At 45.1% G+C, this 20,674-nt stretch overlaps 1 protein-coding gene across 1 annotated transcript in view; it reads left to right on the top strand.

Annotated features, from left to right (window-relative positions):
• The window catches only part of cep350 (centrosomal protein 350), a 30,367-nt gene that overhangs the window by 4,753 nt on the left and 4,940 nt on the right, over positions 1-20,674 (top strand). Inside the window, exons 7-35 of the mRNA XM_079267664.1 lie at positions 171-284; positions 565-693; positions 1,898-2,017; positions 3,104-3,831; positions 3,981-4,099; positions 4,915-5,924; positions 6,136-6,277; positions 6,574-6,743; positions 6,901-7,090; positions 8,534-8,724; positions 8,900-9,063; positions 9,464-9,574; positions 9,734-9,874; positions 10,050-10,183; positions 10,290-10,397; positions 10,501-10,709; positions 10,918-11,132; positions 11,348-11,626; positions 11,721-11,870; positions 12,141-12,301; positions 13,917-14,039; positions 15,510-15,754; positions 15,857-16,056; positions 16,459-16,594; positions 17,149-17,309; positions 17,487-17,620; positions 17,718-17,773; positions 17,868-19,708; positions 20,133-20,615. Of these exons, the coding sequence (XP_079123790.1) occupies positions 171-284; positions 565-693; positions 1,898-2,017; positions 3,104-3,831; positions 3,981-4,099; positions 4,915-5,924; positions 6,136-6,277; positions 6,574-6,743; positions 6,901-7,090; positions 8,534-8,724; positions 8,900-9,063; positions 9,464-9,574; positions 9,734-9,874; positions 10,050-10,183; positions 10,290-10,397; positions 10,501-10,709; positions 10,918-11,132; positions 11,348-11,626; positions 11,721-11,870; positions 12,141-12,301; positions 13,917-14,039; positions 15,510-15,754; positions 15,857-16,056; positions 16,459-16,594; positions 17,149-17,309; positions 17,487-17,620; positions 17,718-17,773; positions 17,868-19,708; positions 20,133-20,615 (7,964 nt within the window). The remainder of the gene's footprint in view (positions 1-170; positions 285-564; positions 694-1,897; positions 2,018-3,103; positions 3,832-3,980; positions 4,100-4,914; positions 5,925-6,135; positions 6,278-6,573; positions 6,744-6,900; positions 7,091-8,533; positions 8,725-8,899; positions 9,064-9,463; positions 9,575-9,733; positions 9,875-10,049; positions 10,184-10,289; positions 10,398-10,500; positions 10,710-10,917; positions 11,133-11,347; positions 11,627-11,720; positions 11,871-12,140; positions 12,302-13,916; positions 14,040-15,509; positions 15,755-15,856; positions 16,057-16,458; positions 16,595-17,148; positions 17,310-17,486; positions 17,621-17,717; positions 17,774-17,867; positions 19,709-20,132; positions 20,616-20,674) is intronic.

Below are 20,674 nucleotides of genomic sequence, written 5' to 3' on the forward strand. Positions count from 1 at the left end.
GCGTAGGATATCTCCCAAACTTAAAATGTTCTCGTTTGTTTGACCTTTTGTTCTAACAAATTAAGACATAATGATATGTAAATAGTTTAATGTTTGAGCAATACAAATTATAACTTTATAGTAGGACACAGGATGCTACAGCTTACGTCTTCAATCCTTTACACTCCCAGGTTTCAACAGCACTGAGACAAAGATCCGGACTCCCGATGGGAGAGTTTGGAAGGAGGAAGAGTTCCATAACCTCAGCAGAGAGATATACAGAGATCTGTCACAACAGTTTGCTGGTAAGCATAGGACACGAACAGATTCCTAGCAAGCTAATGATTGCAGATGAATGCATGGCATGAAAATGTATTGAGCTCTCAGAAGCGCAAAAAAAATATAATGTATCGGCTATTTTCCACAAAGGAGTGTTGCATAAACAAACAGGATTTAGGCTCATGGTCTTTGGTTTATAACATCAGAGATTTTTGGGTTTGTTTTTCAGCCAACTGACAGCTTTTTAGCTTCGAGATTTTTGTCAGTTTGTGTTGCTTATTCTTTGCTTTTGTCTTCTGTGCACAGAGCGCACCAGATCAAGACATCGGCAGCAGAGGGAACCGAGAACAGACAAGTCCAAAGAGAGGACGCCTCCCAAACCTGTCAGGAAGGTCCACAGATCGGCCCCTTCCTCTGACCTTAATGCAAAACCAGGTATAATAATCCTCTTTTATGTCCGGGGGCCAACACACCCTTTGAGTTATTTTCCATTAGTGACAGCAGGAAAGCTAAATATGTGGAACAATCTGGCTGAATGTTATTATGGGTCGGTACATATGGACCAAAACCAGGAGCCTCAAATGTTGAATTATCGGTGTGCTTAGAAGGCTTTTCTCAACTGGCTGTGCTGCTCTAGTGTCTGTGAGACAATGAGAGTGATACAGTCTTATCAAGTGCTAACTTTGTTTACATTCAAGCTCATTTAACAATAATTAATTATTTATTATTAATTATTATTTTTTTATTTATTTGAATGTAATTGGTGTGATAATGTTGTAAATTCAATAGACGGTAGAAGCCAGTGTTCAAACTACAGTATTGTGTGTTTTCTTTCCATCTACACGGCCTGTGTGTGTTCTTGAGATTGCTGGCTTCTAAAGCAGTGTTAAGACTCTTAATCAATAAATAATAAAGTGTGAAATGCAGTTTGTGTAGCACAGACTCCCACATAGAGGAATCATAGCCACATACTGCTGTATACTGGGCATAGCAGACCTTGGATAGCCCATTCACAAAGATGCTTCCAAAGGCACACACGTAAACATGATTGCTAGATATCTTTATCTCTGAGTCTGTGTAGACCACAGTACAGTACCAAAAAAGGTAATGTGGATATCCTGGAAGCTGGTTGTAAAATGTACCTCTCCTATTCTCTAGCTCTTGTTCACTCTGGGCCTGGTGTCTACTTGAGTTTATTCCAACTTTTGTGCTGTCTCTAAAGTCTGGCTGTTCTCTCGTTGGTGCTGGAACAACACTATAAATAGCCCTCTGAAGTCTGTGGCCAGGTTCAGTTGCTCATCCGCCCAGTTACAAACAGCTGCTTAGTTGGTGGATGCACAACTTCATTACCAGGAACTGCACTCCTGTAGAATACAGTCACAGTGAAAAGAGCTCTAGAGATTAGCCCATGTAAAGAGACATTGCTGCTTTTGAAAATGTAATTTCCCAACACTCCTGATCACCACAAATGCAATCCTACACACACTCATTGTTCTCTAATCTTTGTGTATATTTATTTTCTGGCGACTTGCTCCGGCGGTGACATGCCGACATATGTGCAAACGCATGCAGTCATGTTCCATGAGGTCAACATGAACCATATTGAATTACAGTGCTCTCTCCTGGCATGTCATTGTAGCGATTAGCCCTGCGTCGTGGCGGGAGGGCCAAAAGCTGGTAAAGATGGTACTTGGTCCAGTTCCCAGGCTGCCCAGGGAGGAGGACAGATCCCAGCCAGCTGACAGACTGAGCAGAACAGGTGGGACATGGTGACCTGTACTCTACCCTTCTATACGTACCGCTACAGACCTATCTTATGTTAGGCCAATTCTTGAGACCAGCAGCCAACCCAGCTTACTTACACAGTCGGGTCTCGCTCGGCTTGACGTACTGTCACTAACCAGCGGGTCAAGATGTAGAAAGAACATGGATAGAAAAGGTGATTGGCTTGAAAGAGCCACTCAAAATGTGTCAACTTGACATCAAAAATGTCTTCTCTGCATTATTTAAGTTGAGTGGCATGTAGGACAAGACTTGATCACCAAGTGTGAATTACTTGTTACTCTTTTACTCGTCAACCTTCCCTCTCTTCTTTCTTTCAGATATCTTGTGTCTTCATTTAACTTTTATCTGTTTTCCCACGTTGCTATTGAACTTTCACCTCTAAAATTAAACACACACGTCTGTGCTCGTTGTTATTACCATGTACTTGGAAGATGTTGTAAAATACATATCTGTAGCCTTTTATAGAGGTTTTGCATGTCTGGGACTCACAGACTGAAACACTTGCCTATGAATAAATAAAGTCTTTGGCTGCTACTGGTCACACAGCCTCAGACACTCCCTCATAGTCCCAACGCTACAGGGTACCATTGACCGGAAGGAATATAGATTGACTGGCTGTTCTGGTTGGCTGCACAATTAGACATGGCCTGATTTCCAGAGACTACAGAGCAGGGAGAGGCTGACTGCAGCCATGTTCTGAAAAAAAACCTGTCAGGATTAGATACTTAGAATCTAGATGGGATTTTTCAATTTGGCCCAGATTAGAGTTGCCACGGCAAGCCTCATCTAGTATGTGTCTAGCTTTTTTAACAGTCACTTGTTTGAACATCCAGTGTATTATAAGCTGCAAAAACCTGTTTATTGAACATATTAATCATAAATAAACAGGAAAACAGTTAAAAGGATTGTATAGCCTACTGCTAGTTTAAAAAAGCAAATTCTAAATGTTCGCTGTTCCATCAAACCAGCGTCCGCTTCAAAGGCTTAGCATAGCATTGAACTACCGGTATTTAGAAAGTGTGTGCTTGTGTTGGTAAATGTTTTGCCCTGTGTCCACCAGCTTCCCGTCACCGCTCCAGCTCAGGCCCACGCTCAGAATCAAACCCACAGCTTCGCCCGAACAGCACAGAAAGTCCTCGTCGTGGATTTCAATCCAAAAGCCACTCCACGACCACATCTACACCCTCATCTGCAGGTCGGCAGAAGGCGCCAGTGGGTGTAAGCACGGACCTGTTGTCAGCAGACATCCAGGGGATACTTGATGACCTCCAGCTGGAGTGTAAAGCAGCTGAGAGGGAGGAGAGGTCCCGGCAAAGGACCCGGGGAGGGAGCAGCGGTACGAGAGGGAGGAGGGGATCGGGGTCACGAACAAGGGCTTCAGTCTCTGTTTGGGGAAATACGGTGGCAACAGGAAGCTACCCAAGAGGCTGCCGCAGCGCCAGCCCCACTGCACACCAGTCAGAGACTGCGGACACTGGGCAGAAAAAACGGCACTATGATGCAGACACCGTTCGCCAATACATCTCCAGGCAACAAGAGGAGAGAAAGAGGCGACGAGCAGAAGAGAAGAGGGCACTGAGGGACGAGGCGGAGAGTAGAAACCAGAGACTGCAGGACCTCTACAGGAAGCAAAAAGAAGCGGCTAAAACAGTGGCCCTTCACAGCGAGGCGCCTGTGGCCCCCGTACAAAAGCGACTACAGGAGACCTACAACAAACTGCTTCTGGAGGAGGCGCAGCTGGACGAGGAGGCGACACAGACGCAACCTGCTGCTCCTTCTAGTCAAATGGTATTGTACATATGCATGACACATGGTTACCGTATGTATATATGGAAGCTGTATTGGGTAGAATGAGTAACTAATTGATGTTAATTAATGAAAATATATGATTAAAAAAAGATGTTTTGACATGCGTGTTCACACATGTTCTGCCACAGAGACCGATGTACCAGCCCTCAGGAGAGTCTGACAAAGAGAACAAAAGACTAGAGGCACCGCAGAGTCCCTCGAGCAGCGATAGGTCTTTGAATGACTGGCCACCTCCTCCATTATCCAGGTACACACACACACACACATGCATGCACACACAAATCTGCCTGCTCAACTCCATCACGCTCCAGAATAACAAACACTACGATTTGTTGACAATGACAAATGGCAAACTAAGCAGTACAACAGTACACACATTCTGATGTCTACTGGAAATAATGGTCCTTAATCCTTATGATGGGTCTGACCCACTTGTAAATTGTTTTGGTACCTAAGCCAAAATTCAAAATAGGAGAAAGTGAATGCGGTGGTGAAACTCTTAAAAGCCACTTTATTTATACTCATGCAAGTGGTTGTTGCATGAGGCCCAATGTGTGGGCAGGGAATTCTAGGGAATCATCTGACTGCACCAAACAGAGAAAGTGTTTGTTCCCAGGTGGTTGGCTTTTACAGTCAGTGCTCCTATTTCAGAGGCATTAAAAGATCTTCTCAGATAATTGACTGGAAATAAAGATGATTGCGTGGTAATGGTTTTACCTTTTGAAACAGATAAAATAATAATCTTTCTCTGTGTGTATTCAATGATTATAGTTATTGTCATTTAAAGTCTAGTTACAGTCTATGCTCCGTCCTGTTCATTATGCTCCGTACCATTAACATTTGCATATCATTCAAACTAAATTCGCAAAAATATTTTTGCTGTAGTACATGAATGTGTTTTTGCGAGTGAGAGCAGACACAAATGTCAAGTAAAAGTTGCTTTTACAATACCCCAAATACCCAGAATGGTTTACTTTGAACACAGTTTTAAAGCAAGCTGTTTGCATCTCTATTTCTCACTCCCTTTAACTTCTCCATCCGTTGTTGCTCTCCCCATTGCAGGACTGATCTGGATATTGGATTTGCCTCTCTGCTTCAGCCTGACCGTCTGAGCCCAGCTGGTCTACCTACGACTGGTCCCAGCAGCAGTGGCTTAGCCCCTTTTGGTGATCATCTCCTCTCTCACCTTCTCAGGCTGGAGACCGCGGTGGCAGCTAGAGACCTCCAGCACACCCAGCGGCCAGCCACAACACCGCTCAACAGGTCGCGGTCCAAGGTGTCCCGCATCGAGGCCCTCAAGGCCACAGCCGCATCCCTCTCCAGCCGCATAGAGAGTGAGGCACGGAAGCTTGCCGGGGAGGGCATCAACTATGGTCTTGAAACGTCAATGGACGTGGATACTATGAGACCCTCTCAAGCTAACCTTGATGATGGATGCTGGGCAGAAAGGGCTGCCCCAGAAAATGATGACGTAGCCTTGAGGATCCAGAGGATTTTGACTAGCACAGGTCATAGTTCATACAATGGCACGGCTCTACCGGGAACAGGCAATCTGCACGCCCTCAGGGGACAAAAAGAAAATAAAGGCACACACGGCAATTTGACGAATCCACAAACAACTGCTGCGGCTGTGACAGGGCCAACTCTCAACATTTACACACATGAAAGGAGGAGGCTGGTCAACGGCCTGGACAAGGTAGAGAGGACCGGGTGTGGATTGATGGATGAGAAGAATCGGACAGAGCTCCACGACTCAAGTGCCGGTTCCATCAGCGAGGGTCCTCTTCTGAGTGAAGGGAGTTTTTCTGAGGATGAGACAAGCCCTCCGCACCCCTCCGACAATCGTGTACCTAAATCGGCAGATCGCCTGAAGGCGGCAGACTACTGCGCGGGTCAAAGAAGGGATTACCAGTGGTTGTCAGAGTTCCAGAGAGAGGCAGCGAAGTGCTCGGTCCTCAGCTCACCCGTTGCACAGCATGACGGTAGCAAAGCAGCCTGGGAGGAGCTGAACAAAGGAAGCCCTCTGAGTGTAATCAACATTTTCACTAAGAATCTTCATGGCCATGTTACAGGTTAGTTCACAAATAAGAGTCTTTTCATAAATGTGTGTCTTGTCTGATGAGAAATGGTGAGAACGTTGTTGTTACTGAGTATTTATGGGTAAACTTCTTCAAGATATGTAACCATAAGAGCTACACAGATGTTTATCACAGCACAACTGACAGTCAAAATCAAGATCATAAAATATTTCTCCTCTTGTCTGTTCTCCACCTTGTCCTGTAGTGAGTGAGAGGAACTCTCCCTCTGCCCATTCGTTACACTCTGCAAATGGTCCCGTAGACGCAGCCGTCTATGAAGATGATTTTGTGTCGTCGCATAGCAGCGGAGCCAGTGGCCACTTGAAGAGAGGCTCCAATTCTCGCAGGTAAGAAAAAGAAAAACCAGAAGAAGTTTTTAAAGTGACCACTGGATGGCATTCATGTCACACAAATGGAAAGCTCATGCAGCCCTTTCAGACAGAAATCCCCCTCTGCATTCTGGAGTTCAGAGATTTCTCCTGACAGGTTTCTTAGAATGAGGAGAAACCGGTTCATTCACTCTCAGACAGATCAACTCTGCTGTTTATCACATGTTCACTAGACATCATTTTTGTTTTGTGACACAGACCTGGAGTTTTATTTACAAGTGATTGGTCATACTTCTTTCTCCCCTCACTGTCAGTGTGAACAGCCATTTTGAGGAGCTGATGAGGAGGTCTCCGTATGACAAAAGTACAGGAGGCATCAATTCCCAACATTCACCCTTTCACTCGTCTATACACTCGCCGCATCCTTCCTCTGGTTCAACATCTGGCTCCTCACCCTTCTCCAAGCACTCTGCCAGAAAAAGAGGTGAGAATATACATTTTTGAATAATATCTTGGACACCTATTTTTTTAAATTTCTATTAAAAAGGAAATACAGGAAATGGTCTCTGTGGTTTAATGCAATTTTTTTGTAGTTTACAAATCCGTCTGCTGCACAATAGAATTACTCCAATCCTCTGCAGGCACAGCATCAGACTACCAGAGTGATGGCACTCTGGTAGAAGAGCAGAGGAGCTCCTGCTCACCTCCCTCAGAGGCCTTATCCTCTGACTCCAGGAAGAGGGGCTCAGACAAAAGCTCCGCCCACAGCCAGACCAGGAGTGTACCCTCTAATGACACTATAGGGGAAACTTCAGGGCTTTCTCAACAAAGGTAACAGTCTTCGTCTGACTACATTAAAGGGGAGGTTTGCTACTTTAGGCTTAGTCTAATGCTGTAAAACTTTCCACCTGCAAGCTTCCAATGTGAGCGTTTTTCAGTCAAAGCGTCTCTAAGATGTTAATTTGAAGATGCATCAGTGTTTGAATTGCCCACACATCCAGTTGTCTCTGGTAGTTCCTTCCCTCTTGGTTTTCTGTAACCTTCAGTGGAACACTGCTTTGTGGGAAGATCAGTGGTGCTATTGGCTTACATTGGGATATTTCTATGCTGTCCTGTACATGGTAGGTTATAGGTGTTTCTTTTAGGGTCACAGGATGATTGTATTTCTTTATTTCCTGGAACTTTTGTTTTCACTGGATACAAATTAATATTAAAATTAGCCTGTTAGGCCACGCTGTATTTCTGCTGAACTGAAATATAATTTCAAACACTGGCTCATCTCAATTGTTGCTGTTCCGACCATTCAGAATCCTCCACATGACATATACTGTATCACACAGAGGCTAATTCATCTGGGCATGACTAATCACTTAACTACACTTGGAGAGCCCTAGTTGAGGCTGCCAGTCTAAACAGCCTGTGGCTTGCTGTCCTGAGGGTTTAAGCAGCTATTTAGTGCCCAGGAACCAGAGGGAGCTGCATTTCAACCAAAGACAGAAAACACTGGCTATTTTGTTTAAGGGGCCTGCAGGGTGGTTTGTCGGCTCAGCCAGCTTCACCACAGCTCGGGCCTGCAGCCAAAGGAAAGGAGAGAGGGTTTTTTAAAATGTAATCTCAGCACGCAGTCGTGACATTTGATCTCTCCAAAACCCAGGTGGCAGATTCCCCTTATAGCACCATTTGCAAGGAAGGTTGTTGGTTAACTTTGGTGGTGACTTAGTGTGTTTTCATTTCTTTAGTAACGGCACAAGTATCACTGTAGATCTCAATGAGCTTTGTAAGCTTTTGGCAGATTGCATTCATACCTGTTTCTGTTATAATATATGACTCGATTGTTATCCTTGAAAAAATAAAGGTGCCACAGCCTGCTATCCTTATTGGGGAAGTAAAGTGTATCCTGATCTCTTTAGTCATCATCCTTGGCATCTGATAGTCTGAGCAGCACAATATAGCCATTCATAGTCTGGGCCTCTCACAGCAGGGGTATGCTGCCTCAGTCAGCTCAAGGGTTTGCAGCATGAGGGGCTCTTTCTTTATCATTTGGTTAACCCACTCTGCAAATCCTGCAGCATCCTTTTTTTTTCCTGCATATGAATTAAAAAACTATTTTGGAATTAAACAAAACGTTGTTTTTCTGAATCTCTGTGGCTTTAAAACATCTTGAAAAGTCATATATTTAAGTCTACAAACATCCACTTTCGAAGACATGTTGTGTTTTCAGTATTTGATCTACTTACTTACCTGAGCTTTTTTTCTTTCTTATTATATTTGTAGTTTGGGTCTTGACAGTAAGAAGTCTCCAGCAGCCAGGCCCAAACAGGCTTCTCCGTCTGGCTCTCCATACCCTGGTTCTCCTCCGGAAGCAGCCTCTCCCGGTGAGCCTGTGAGAAGTGCCTCTCTGGGGGCAAATAATCCAAACACAGGCGCCACAGCTCGCAGTGGTAGAGCCGAGCCCAAGACCACAGGTAGATAAAACTCATATTATTATGATGAACAGCAGACGTTATGTGAAGCAGAACTTCAAGACTGAATGTTCCTTTAGCTGAAGTCACAACTGTAGCGATGAAGACAGAAAAGGTCTGACCCGCTCCACCAACAGATGATTAATCTCACCCTCTCCGCTCTTCTTTTTTTTCTCAGGCGAACTGCAGTATTCGCCTGCTGTCTTGCAGCAGCGTATGGCGGCAGAGCTCCAGTACCTGGAGTCCATCGAGGAGTCTGTCCGACAGCTGGGAGACGTGGAGAGGGTGATGGGTGTGGCCGTGGCGCAGCAGGAGAGCGTGTCATTGGTCCAGATGCTTAAGGTGAAGCAAGAGTAACAAAACTGTAGATATACGTTCTTCAAAGAAGCTCCGCTGTGTATTTAGCAGTGTTTAAAGTGTTAAGATATCAACAGTTGTGTTTATGTTAAACAATGTTTATGAAGCTTAATATTTTTGATGATTGCAAGACAGCACACACTCTCAGCTTTGCCGTAAGTTGTAACATCTGTCATGTACAATACAAATGGAAATTACACCGTTAAATAATTCCCAATTAAATTTATCGGGGACTTAAATTATTTGTTGCTGGATCACATTTACATGATAAATACTGTAAGTGTTTTGTTTTTTTGGGGCTCTATACATTTAAGTGACTTACTACCTGACTAATGTCTGTATTGATGCACTGTATTGACCTGCTCTCTGAACTCTGACCCTGCAGGCCAGGCAGCAATGCCACGCGCGTGACCTCTATGAGCTGAAGATCAAGGCTGAAAGGGAAGCCCTGGAGACACAGCTCCAGCTGGAGGAAAACCGGCAGAGAGTGGCCAGGGTACAACACACACTCACACACAGTCCATCAGTTAGTTTACTCACACAGTATGTATGCATTTGTAAATGATAGCTTTAGTGTTTGCCTCCTCCCCTTCTGATTTCTAAGGCATGTGTGCTTTTTTCTGTGCATGATGTCCGTGCTTGTTTTTTTGTCCAGGCTCATATTGAACTGCAGGAGAACTTGGCGGCAAATCAAAAGGAGACCTTGGAGGGCCTCCAGGACGCAACTACCAAGTTGATGACTCAACAGGCTGAGGCAGCGCGGTACACAGCCGACACTGCCCGACACATCAAAGAGGTTAGCAATGCCCTGCCTGGAAAACAGCCCGTGTCTTCATTTTGTAACAAAAGCCGATTGATTGTTGAGTTTCAGTAAAGAGATAACAATGCATGCAGAGGAGGAAAGGGTAATATCCAGCGTAAGACTCATCAAATCAATCATTTGATTTGTGCATTGTGTTCTTGTCTGTCAGATGACAGAATTGGCACAGGCGCAGATAACAAGAGCTTTGGTTGTCTCCGCTGATGTTTCTGATTCCTCCATGGAGCGGGAAGAACAGCAGAGCTCCTATTCAAAGCAGCGAAAGGACAAAAATGACTCGGACAGGTGACCTAAAAACACCTATTTTTAATTATACATTGCATACTGCCTTCCATTTTGAATTTAGTATCTGTTCTAAATGTTTGGGTCTCTTCTGCGTGCTCTCTTCCAGCTTCCCTAGTGAGGTGTCAAGCAGAAAGACCAGGCCAGAAGAACCGTTGTCTTCGCTGAACAGCCCCAGTCGCTCCGATTCTCTGTCCTTCAGAAGACCAAACCTCAGGTACAACTTAGGCCTCTTTCGTAGCACTAGTTACTCTGATTTCCATTCGATTTGGGGAAGAAAAACCTAATGACGCTAAATCTGTCCTTTGCCTCTTTCCCAGTGGAGGCGACTCTAGCAGTCAACATAGCCCGTCGCATGCCTCGCCAGAGCACAGAGAACGGTCGAAAAAAGAAGCAGTGGAGGGGCAATGGAGGAAGGGAGGAGCTGAAGAGAGGGAACCAGGCAGCAGCTCCATAGAGGAGGAAGTTCTAACGGCAGCAAATGACTCCCTCTGCAGCGACAGCATCCCCTCTGCAGTGGACGAGAAAGGTATTGGATGGCAAGCACGGCTATTCGTTGAAAGTTAACATGCTTTTTACACACCAGTATTTCCCTCGTATTCACTTAACTGTCAGGGACTGCTGTTATATAAATGTCACCTCCACTGTTAAAACCTTATTTAATCCGTATTGAAGCCAAAACTGTGTGTACACAAGGCACCTAAAAATGTTATCTTGTCTTATTTTTGACCCTCCAGGAGACAGTACGTCAGTGGCCACAGAGAACTCCCTCAAATTTGATGAGTCCATGACAGAGGATGAGATAGAGGAGCGCTCCTTCCGCTCTCTGCTGCCATCTGAGGCGCACCGCCGTGGAACTATGGAGAAGAAGTCCCGCCACCATGTGGAATCAGAGGACGACGGAGCCAATCACAACGCAACATTGGTTTTAGGGGCACACAATATCTTCAAGGTGAGAGCAGTGTAGTCTACAAACATTTGCCAGTATATATCCTTAAGAGTCAGAGATTGATAATAGAAGGTGGGTTTTTGCCTGGATGTTCCTCGTTAAGCATGCGGGTTGTGTCACTTTACTTCTCTTGTTTGCCTTTGCCCCCCTTTTAATCTCCTTTAAACTTTTCTGTCAATCAATTCTATCCTATCTTTTTCATCCCTGTTCTCCTGCAGTCTCAGGATGCAAACATGGCCTTTTCTGGCGGACAGGACAGCTTTTCCCAGTTCACCATGGACATGGTGCGTCAGTACATGAAGGACGAGGAGGTAAGACTGCAGCACCAGAGCTCTCTGCTGCATCTACGGCAGAAAGCTGTCAAAGAGAAGACCAGAACTGAGCTGGCCTGGCTAGAGCACCAGAAAAAGAGGCTGAGGGACAAGGGCGAGGATGACAAAATGCCCCCCATCAGGAAGAAACAGAGGGGCCTTCTGATGAAACTACAGCAGGAACAGGTACATGGGGGGGGGCGGAAATATAAGTGACGTCAAGTGACAGTTAACTAAAGTGACTAACCAGCTTTTTCTCCCACTGTACTGCTGTTCCCAGGCTGAGATTAAGCGACTTCAGGAAGCCAACAAAGCAGCCAGGAAGGAGAGGCAGCTGTTGCTGAAGCAGCAGGAGGAGATTGAGCGGATGAGAAACTCTACACTCCGACTGAAGGAGCGTCTCAAATATGCTGGGGATGAAGAGCCACCTGTGAGTAGTGCAACAGTCACTAATCACCAGGGCTGGGTAGAGTTTGAAGAATTACAATGCCAGCACCAATGCCAGTACCCTTAAAGTGATAGCGATACTAAAAGAGAGCTTCATTCGATATGGATGGTTGCGTATGCGTATTTGTTGATGGAATCAAGAAATAGAGGCTACTTATAACATGCTGCCATGTTCCTCTAAAGCATTTTGTGTTGTTTTAATTTGCTTCACTAATACTTGGCCTGTCTGCATGTCCATTCATCCCTCCCCCAGGAGACTCCTGTGTCAGAAACCCCCATGTCCGAGGCAGCCTCCCCCAACATGAGTCACCCGGATGATACCCGCAGCCCCTCTCCCTCGCTCTCCATCTCTGGAAGTGAGACCAGCAGCATCATGCAGAGGCTCAAGAAGATGCGCTCTCACATGGATGACAAGTAAAGACTTTCATTTTCCGATATAAATTGAGTTCTCTCTGCTTACTGACAATCTGACAAAGTGTATTATCAGGAGTCATCATCCCTTATCACCTGCTGCCTTGGTCTGGCCATCTGATCACATAACACAGAATATATGTTCATACAGACTTTGAGCTGTTGTTACTATTTCCTTGCATAACACTTGCATAACACACTGTTTACACTTAGCCAGAAGTAGGGCTTTTATTAAAATTGGTAACGCTTAGTTTAGATGTGTTTTACATCCGAGTGATTTTGCATTAAGAGTCATGGTGTGCTTTTTACGAAAGTGCCATTTGTGCCATTCTGTAATCATTCTACCATGATAAGTCAGAAATTTTCTAATTCTATATATAGGGTCTTTAATTAACTAATAGAAACGAATCAGTGCATGCCATCTTTCTTCTGCTGTCTAACATGCTGTGTGAATGTGAAGATGAGCATGCTCCATGTTGTTCTCCCTTTAAACGAGACAAGAATCCACTCTCTCTGCTACGATGCCTCCCTTAACTTCAGATTCATGCAACCTAACAGTACTTTGTAGGAGGGTCTACGTACCAGTTATCTGTTGCCGCCTTAAACAAATGTTTTAAAGCAAGAACATCAGACAATATTTAACCCTCTTAAATACTTGTAACACTGTAATACTGCGTGTTTCAATAGCAGAAGCAGGCTTATTTTACAGAAAAGGCAAACATCGGTTGTGCGTTTCCATCATTTTTATTACACCCACTTCCTCTCGTGTTGACAAGTAACTGCATGCGTTTGGCGCTCCTGTACGTCCTCCAGGGTTTTCGACTGGGCCAACAACTTTGGTCAGGTGATTGGAGAGCCTCTCATGACCGGGTAGCTCCAACAAGTGGGTTAATTGTTCTGGGGTTTAGGATTTATAACTTGGCTATTAATCACAGGCCTTCCATGGTAGCTTTCAACAGTTCTTGGTCTATATTTGTTAAAATTTATAAAAGCAACATCATTTTGACACATTATGAAGTTCAAAATCACCACATTTAGGTTTAGATCACTGCAAAAAAAAAATGAAGAAGGATCTAAAAAAAACCGATGTGTGTCTGATGATGCATTTATTGGCTTGTATGTTTGCCATTTTAACAGACTACCACTTGTTTCTTCCCTTCCCTTAGTCAATCTCTATTCCCACTGTCCTGCAAAGCAAATGTACACTATATATTTATCTTGATGTGACACACTAACACATTTCATCTACGGTTGTAGGTGTTACCTCACACTGTCATCAGGGTTACTGATAACTATCATTTAACTCTCTCCCTAAGCAGGTTTGGCAGCGATCACACCTCCAGCGAACCCCCATGCTCGACGCCCACATTTTTGCTAATTTGTTCATGGTTTCCCAAAACATTTAAAAGAAGCCATATTCTTCCAGAAACCTGACATCCTGACACCTCGGGTGCAATAAAACCACATTTGCTCATATCACTCTTCTCTCTCCCGTTCTCTCTACTTGTCTTTTCGCTCTGCGTCTGTTTTTCCCCCTCTTACATTTTGTGTTTGTTTTTCCATTCCCTTGTTTGTGTGACTCTTCTGACTGTGTCTGTCGCGTGCTTGTGTGTTGTAGACACCGATCTCCCGTCCACTCCTTCCTTTCTGTGTTCACGGCCCACCACTGGGCCGCCCTCAGTGTCTGTCTTCCCAACCTCCACCCTAAATTCCAGCTTTTTATCTACAACCAGTTGGTCAGGTACTGTACAGTGCTCTCTACCTCTTCCCCAGAACCTCTACCTAGCCCTGCCCCCCCCCCCCCCCCCCCCCCCCCCCCCACTCCATGGAACATGCTTATGTTCACCTACTGGCAGTGGGAACTTGCAGGGGTGGGACTGTGAATGATGACTGATTGGATGTTTGATTGTGTCCAGGATGGAATTGGTCGGGGGAAGAGTTTGAGTGAAAGCATGAAAAGTGCCAAAGGAAGGCTGCCTTGCTGAAAAAAAGCTAACCTTTTGACAAGTTCACTCAATTTTTTTATAGTCATAATAATGATGGTGTGCACATTAAAGCATTCTGTTTTAAACAAAATCACAAAGTGAATCACATTGAGCTGAGATGAATTCTGTTCTGTGAAGGTTAAAGGTTATGTTTATTTTAATAGGTGCCTTCCTTGTTGGATGGGGGATCTCAGACTCAACTCTGGGATTTCACTGATTTCTGTGTTGTGTACTTTGTGACTCTTCCCCTCCTCCTTTCTTGCCTCTTGGAGCGGTGCATCTCTCTTTAATCTCCTTCCTTTTTTCGGCTGCTGGCTGGTCGTTGATACAAAATGTTTTGAGATTAAACCAGACTCGGCCCTAGAAATACAGAGAACAGACCAGCGATAGAGTGGTCTATCTCTTTGATGAGCCCAGTCAATCGTAACTAGCCCTCTTTATTAGGTAACTGTTGCATAGGATTGGATAATAAGTACAGATGGCCATTGGCTGTAATAAAGTTTGGGAAGGCACTAACAGTGGCTGTGGAGGACCACATTTCCCAACAGCTATACCTGACTGCACTTTATTCTGATCGCCATCTGCAGATATATGTGCTTTATGTTCACGAGAGTGTATTTAAAAGATCATGTACGCTTTGCAAGACAAAATAACTAAGTCTTGTTATTCTCATTGGTCTACTAAATAGATACATTCATACAGATGCAACTGTCTATTTTGTTTAACTGCTATTTAGTGTGTGTGTTTGTGTGTGTGTGTGTGTACACCCACCCACCCAATCAGCGTTCAACCCCTGGGTTCAGTCCGATGCATGAATCTGACATCTTCACTGTTGATTTCCCTGCTCTCCTTTTATCCTGGGTGACATATCATCACTTCGTGCTTGTTTATTTGATTGGTGCTGATTCACTTCCTTATTTGGATGATTATTCCAGGGGAAGAAATAAGTAAAGCATGTATTGGGTGTGTATGTGTGTGTTCGACAGAGGTTTGAGGTGAGTGCGGTGATAACTGGATGTCCAGGTGATTTGGGTCTGCTTGCATCTGCAATGTCATGTTTTCATTCCTTATGATAAATATGCCTTTGTCAAACTTCTCTTCTCTCCCTCTTTACTGGTACACTACCTTCTCCCCTCACCACCCAACTTCTTCCTGTCTCCTTCCTCATTTTCTCTCCTTCATCCTCCACTACTTCCTCATCTCCCCGTCCTTCCTACCCACTCCAGGTTTCTGACAAAGCGGGAGCAGAAGTTAATGCAGAGGCGTCACCATGCTGAGGAGCTGCTGCAGTGGAAGCAGCGTCTGGACCAGGAGGAGGCAGAGGTCCGTAGGATGGAAAAGGAGGCCCTGGCTGTATGGGACAGGCAAACACCTCGGGACATGGCACAGAGCCAGAAACAGGACATCTCCAACATTAGCCCCAGCTCCAGTCACCATCGCAGCTCAGAGCATAGAAGTGACAGTGAGAAAGGTGACGCGACATGATCCTAGCTGGGTTTGCCAGGTTTAAAGTCAAAATTTGGTCAATATTAATCTGGAAAAACTCATGTTTATCTGTTTTACATGTTTTCAGAGTTTGTGAGCGAGGGCGACTGTTCCTCAGCGACACCTGAGTCCAGTATACACACGGAGAGACTTGTGTCCCAGCAACCAGGAAGCCCATCTTCAGTACAACATGAGTCGATCCCTGAAACACCTTTGGCCTCTGTGACGAGCAGCCATGCAAATTACACCCAGGACTTCACTTCAGCTTCCCGGTCACCGAGCAGAAAAGTACGCACAAGTCTGGTTTTTATTTTATTTTTGTATTTCCGTGTTTCGTCCCATCTGTTTGATGGTAGCTGAGAACGTTTTTAGTGTAAATGTAGCTACTCTAAAACTGATCTCACGTGTCTGACACAAAGCATTTTGCTATTGTGAACATGCTTCATTCAACTTCATCCAAAGAATTTTGTGTAGATGCCGTTGGGGTTATTTGTAGTCTTTCATTAAAGTATTGAAAACACACAAAGCTTTATGGTTTGTGAGGGACATGCAACGGGGTAACTACACATTTGTTAGTTTATTGTGCATGTAAAATATTAATTCAGGCATGCTCCTATTAGTCCATCTGACTGTGTTGTCAGTAACATTCATTTCTCTTCCACTCCTCCTCCTGCTGTTTAGTCTCTCCAGTCTCCTCTCAAAGGCAGCCACAGCCCGTCTGCCTCTCCTTCCGATGGCAGCAGCAAAACCAAGATGCCGCTTCGCTCCTCGTCCCGGACCGCCAACCAGGCCCGCGCTCAGCCAACTGAATCCCCCATGCAGACTGGTGAGTTACCCAATGATTCAACACGCATACACCGAATGTATAATATTTCTGGGGGTGTATTATAGTTCCTGGTAGTTCTCAAACAAGATAGAAGGGGGTAAAGAAGCGAGAGTGGAAATAATGCAGCTGTGTTGCTGGCGCTCTGAAGTCGGGCATAATGTGATGCTGCCAGGAATACTTAATGCAAGCACTTCCCTGATACATAACCTGCTTAGCTGTGTGATAGCATGAGAGAACACTTTGCATTGGACATAGCTACTGCACAAGCAAAGACGGTTCTGCTGGCCCTTCATTGGAGCTGAATGTGTTTTATTCATTTTCAGGCCACTGTTTAAACCTTGGACTGATCTTTGTAACACTGTTGGTTCATTGTTTACAAGCCAAAGCAACATGCGCACAAAATTACACATTCTTTGTACAGAAAATGTACACTAATCTCAAAAGAATTGGGTTTGCGTTCGAGTGGGTACAAAGTTGGATTACCCTCTGCTAATCAGAGGTCTGGCACTGGTTCCACATTCTAACTGTGATTTGTCTTTCAAATTTCCGTTCAGAGCCCATTTCGGACCAGAGTGACATAGAGAGCCGTATCAAGGCCCTGAAGGACGAAGTCAGAAAACGAAAGTTTATGGCTTACCAGCTAAAGAAAGAGCAAAAGAAGAGGAACAAGGAGCGCCTGAAGGCACAGGAGGCCAGCCTACTGAAGCGGCTCGAGGTAAGTGTGTATGAGTGTGTGTGTGGGCTTCGAGATAGTAATTTGATTGAATGTTCAAATGTAGTTTGAACATCTAAACAAACGTGGATGATTATGTGATTGTTAATGTGTTTCTATCTACATACTGTAAGCAGATTCCTTCATATCTTAACTTTTATTCCCCCGGTTTCCTTTCAGAGTTATAATAACTTCATTGAGAAAACTAAGGCAGAACTGAAAAAGGAGCCAGACTCAACACCTGATACAAAGTCCCAGATCAAAGATTCCACCTCAATTGCAGAGCAGACTAGCAGTAAACCACCTTCTCACAGGTACCAAAAACAGCTGTAAACATGACAACACATCTTATACTCGAAAATGAGTTTGAAAAGATTGGTGTTCAATTCAAAGCAAATCCTTCTTTCTCAGGTCTGAAACCACCAAAATCTCTCAAAGGACGCAAAGTGATGCTTCATTGGATCATAGTGAGTGATATCATCTTCATAATTAATGTCATTTTAAATGGGTTTTTTTACGCAGATGTTCCAATGATACTGTGACCCTTTCCTATTACTACAGATGCCCTATCTCAAGCTGATCACAGTAGATCCACCTCGGTGCCTGAAGAAATGTCTGATGAAGACCCACCGACAGTCACTCCCACCCCGGTATATGGCAGCCCAGAGTGTCCGCCCTCCAGACCGAGGAGCCACCTGTCCACAGAGGAACTTTTAAGACCTTCCTCTGAGGAAGCCCAGGCACAGATGATTGGGTATGGGGATGAGGATGTTGTGTCCTATCAAAGAGCGGACATTCAGGATGAGCTGGAGGTGGAAGTAAGCTCCACATCAGAACAGTCTGAATGTCTTCTCAAACTGGAAAAGGAAGACAGACTCGACTCCCAAGAGAAGCTGTCTGCATCCAAACATGTTTCCTCTCACATGAGCGACGAACATCGACATTCTCCATCCGTTAGCGTAGAACAGGATAAGAAAATAGGGACGAGGGAAACATCTGAAGCTGAAGAAGCTGTCAAATTGAATGTTATCTCCTCCAACAAGTCTCATTCGGCTGCATCCAGTGACCGGTCCTGCTCTCCCGACTCTGTTGCCTTCTCTTCAAAGAAGGAGGCACCCATAAAGGATGTCGAGGGCTCCTCTTCTATTGTAGATGGTTATCATGATGACTTTGAGTCGTCAGTGGATTCTTCGCCCAGGGAGGTGCATCATAGTCCGACTCCTGCCTCTCAAATCTCAGTTTCCCCAACAGAGATCAAGGTCTCCCGTAGCAGAGCCACACCATCTGACAGCCATGATGAGGAGGAAGAGGAGGAAATAGCTGAAGAGCTGAGTCACCATTCAGGGACTAGTGGAGCCAGCCACCAATCTACGAGACTGCTGGAGCTTCAAAACCACACAGAAGACTCCAAACATGACGGCAAGGATGTTGTTAATTCCAGCCACTTGCCACCCGCTTTGCCTGTTGCAGATGAAATGCCAAGTTTTAGCATCGCAGACCGAGTTCTTGTTGGCGGCGTACAGCCTGGCACCCTGAGATTCAAAGGTCCAACCAGCTTTGCTAACGGCTTCTGGGCTGGCGTGGAGTTGGATAAGTCTGAGGGGAGCAACAACGGCACTTACGATGGGGTGATATACTTTGAATGTGATGAGAGCCATGGCATCTTTGCTCCTCCGGACAAGATTACACACCTGCCAGACAAGTTTGAGATCTTCACAGACACCACGGAGGACGAGGACTCGTTCCTTGGTGGTCTGTCGGATAAAGGTGGGGATAAACGTACAACAGATGAGCACACATCCCCTAAACAAGGACATCTGAAGAGGGAAAATGAAGAAACGTCTAACAAGGTCTATAAGTCTGGAGATAAAAAGATAACAGACGAGTCTGTTCACAAGACCGGATCCCACCTCAATTCACACCATTACAAAGAATCCCAGCCTCCCATTTCCAATGGCAACACTAAGGACATAATGTTGGATTTTGAAGATGCACCAACCACCCTCCTCATCTCTGACATGGACACGATTGGCCTGGGGAGGCAGACTCGGACGGACATCACTTCCCTTGAGAGAGAAGAGGTAGACTCAAATCACCAGCTGGGTCCTGCGGTTCTTTCTCCAGATATCAGGGACATCAAGAGAGAACAGAAGGACGTACTGGACACATTCGCAGACAAGCTCCTCAGCAACGTCGTGAAAGACACTTTGGCGCAGTTCACTGAGATTAAAAAGGCCAAAGAGCAGAAGATAGAAGCTGCCAACCAGATGAATGGAGACCTGTTTGGTGAAAATGTTGAAGAAGAAGAATGGTTCCCTTCAGTGCAGCAAAAAGACGGCCTTCCCTTCTTCCTACCTACAGAAAAAGAAGAGCTGTCTTCTCCAGAGCTGTGTAACCGGCAGGTGAGTCTACGTTTCTGATTCTTTAGTGACCTGTTACTAAATCTTCCAAAAAACCCTCAAAATATCATTGTGCTGTTCACAATTGGACTGTGGAAACACCAGCATTGACATGATCATGATACTGTCAAACAGTACTTATTGATTCGACCTGCAGAGCCCTTGTTTTCTGTTTGCGCTCAGCCAAAGTCCAACTTTATGTTTACCGACGTTATTGAATTTGGTGCGCTTTGCTGAAAACCGTTTGTGTTTAAGACATCAGTAAGAAAGAATATTCTTAAAGACTAAAACAAACGTGTAAAATAATCATTTATGAAGGGACTTGTTCTGTTATGGTGCGGTTAGATGTTCACATGTATGGAAGGTTATTAACTGAAATAGGAAATGAGCATGAAATTCACTTTTTCCTGTATTTGTTTCCCAACAGGAGAGTCCAGTGTTGGGGGCCAGTGGTCAGGAGGAGCTCGCCAAGCGACTAGCAGAGCTGGAACTGAGCCGTGAACTGCTGGAGGAGCTGGGTGACGATCAGGACTGGTTTGATGAGGACTTTGGCCTCAGCTCTCGTAGAGAACAGCAGAGACTCCAACAGAGGGAGGGAGGGAGGCTGGGGGGTCTGGTCTCATCCTCAGGCGGGGAACAGCAGGCTAAGATTCCACCTCGACCTGAGCTACCTCTCCCCCTGCCCCCTAAACTACCCAAGCAGCCTGCCATGGTTGTGCCCCACTCCGCCACAGAGGTGGAGAAGATGGTCCACGCTGCCACTCAGGAGATCTGGGAAAGATGTGGCCTGGGGAAGGAGGGAGCTCTGACCGTGTCACAGCTGCCAATCCCCAAACCTTCACAAGAGTATCTGGGTAAAGAGGCCAGCAGCCAGGACCCAGAGGCCCTCTGCATCCACAGCTACAGAAAGGTGAAAAGGAGACTTGCAAAACATTAAAAAAAGAAGTATAACAAAAGCCATATCGATGA

The sequence above is a fragment of the Melanostigma gelatinosum genome, assembly GCF_949748355.1.
Source record: "Melanostigma gelatinosum genome assembly, chromosome: 4".
Classification (NCBI taxonomy): domain Eukaryota; kingdom Metazoa; phylum Chordata; class Actinopteri; order Perciformes; family Zoarcidae; genus Melanostigma; species Melanostigma gelatinosum.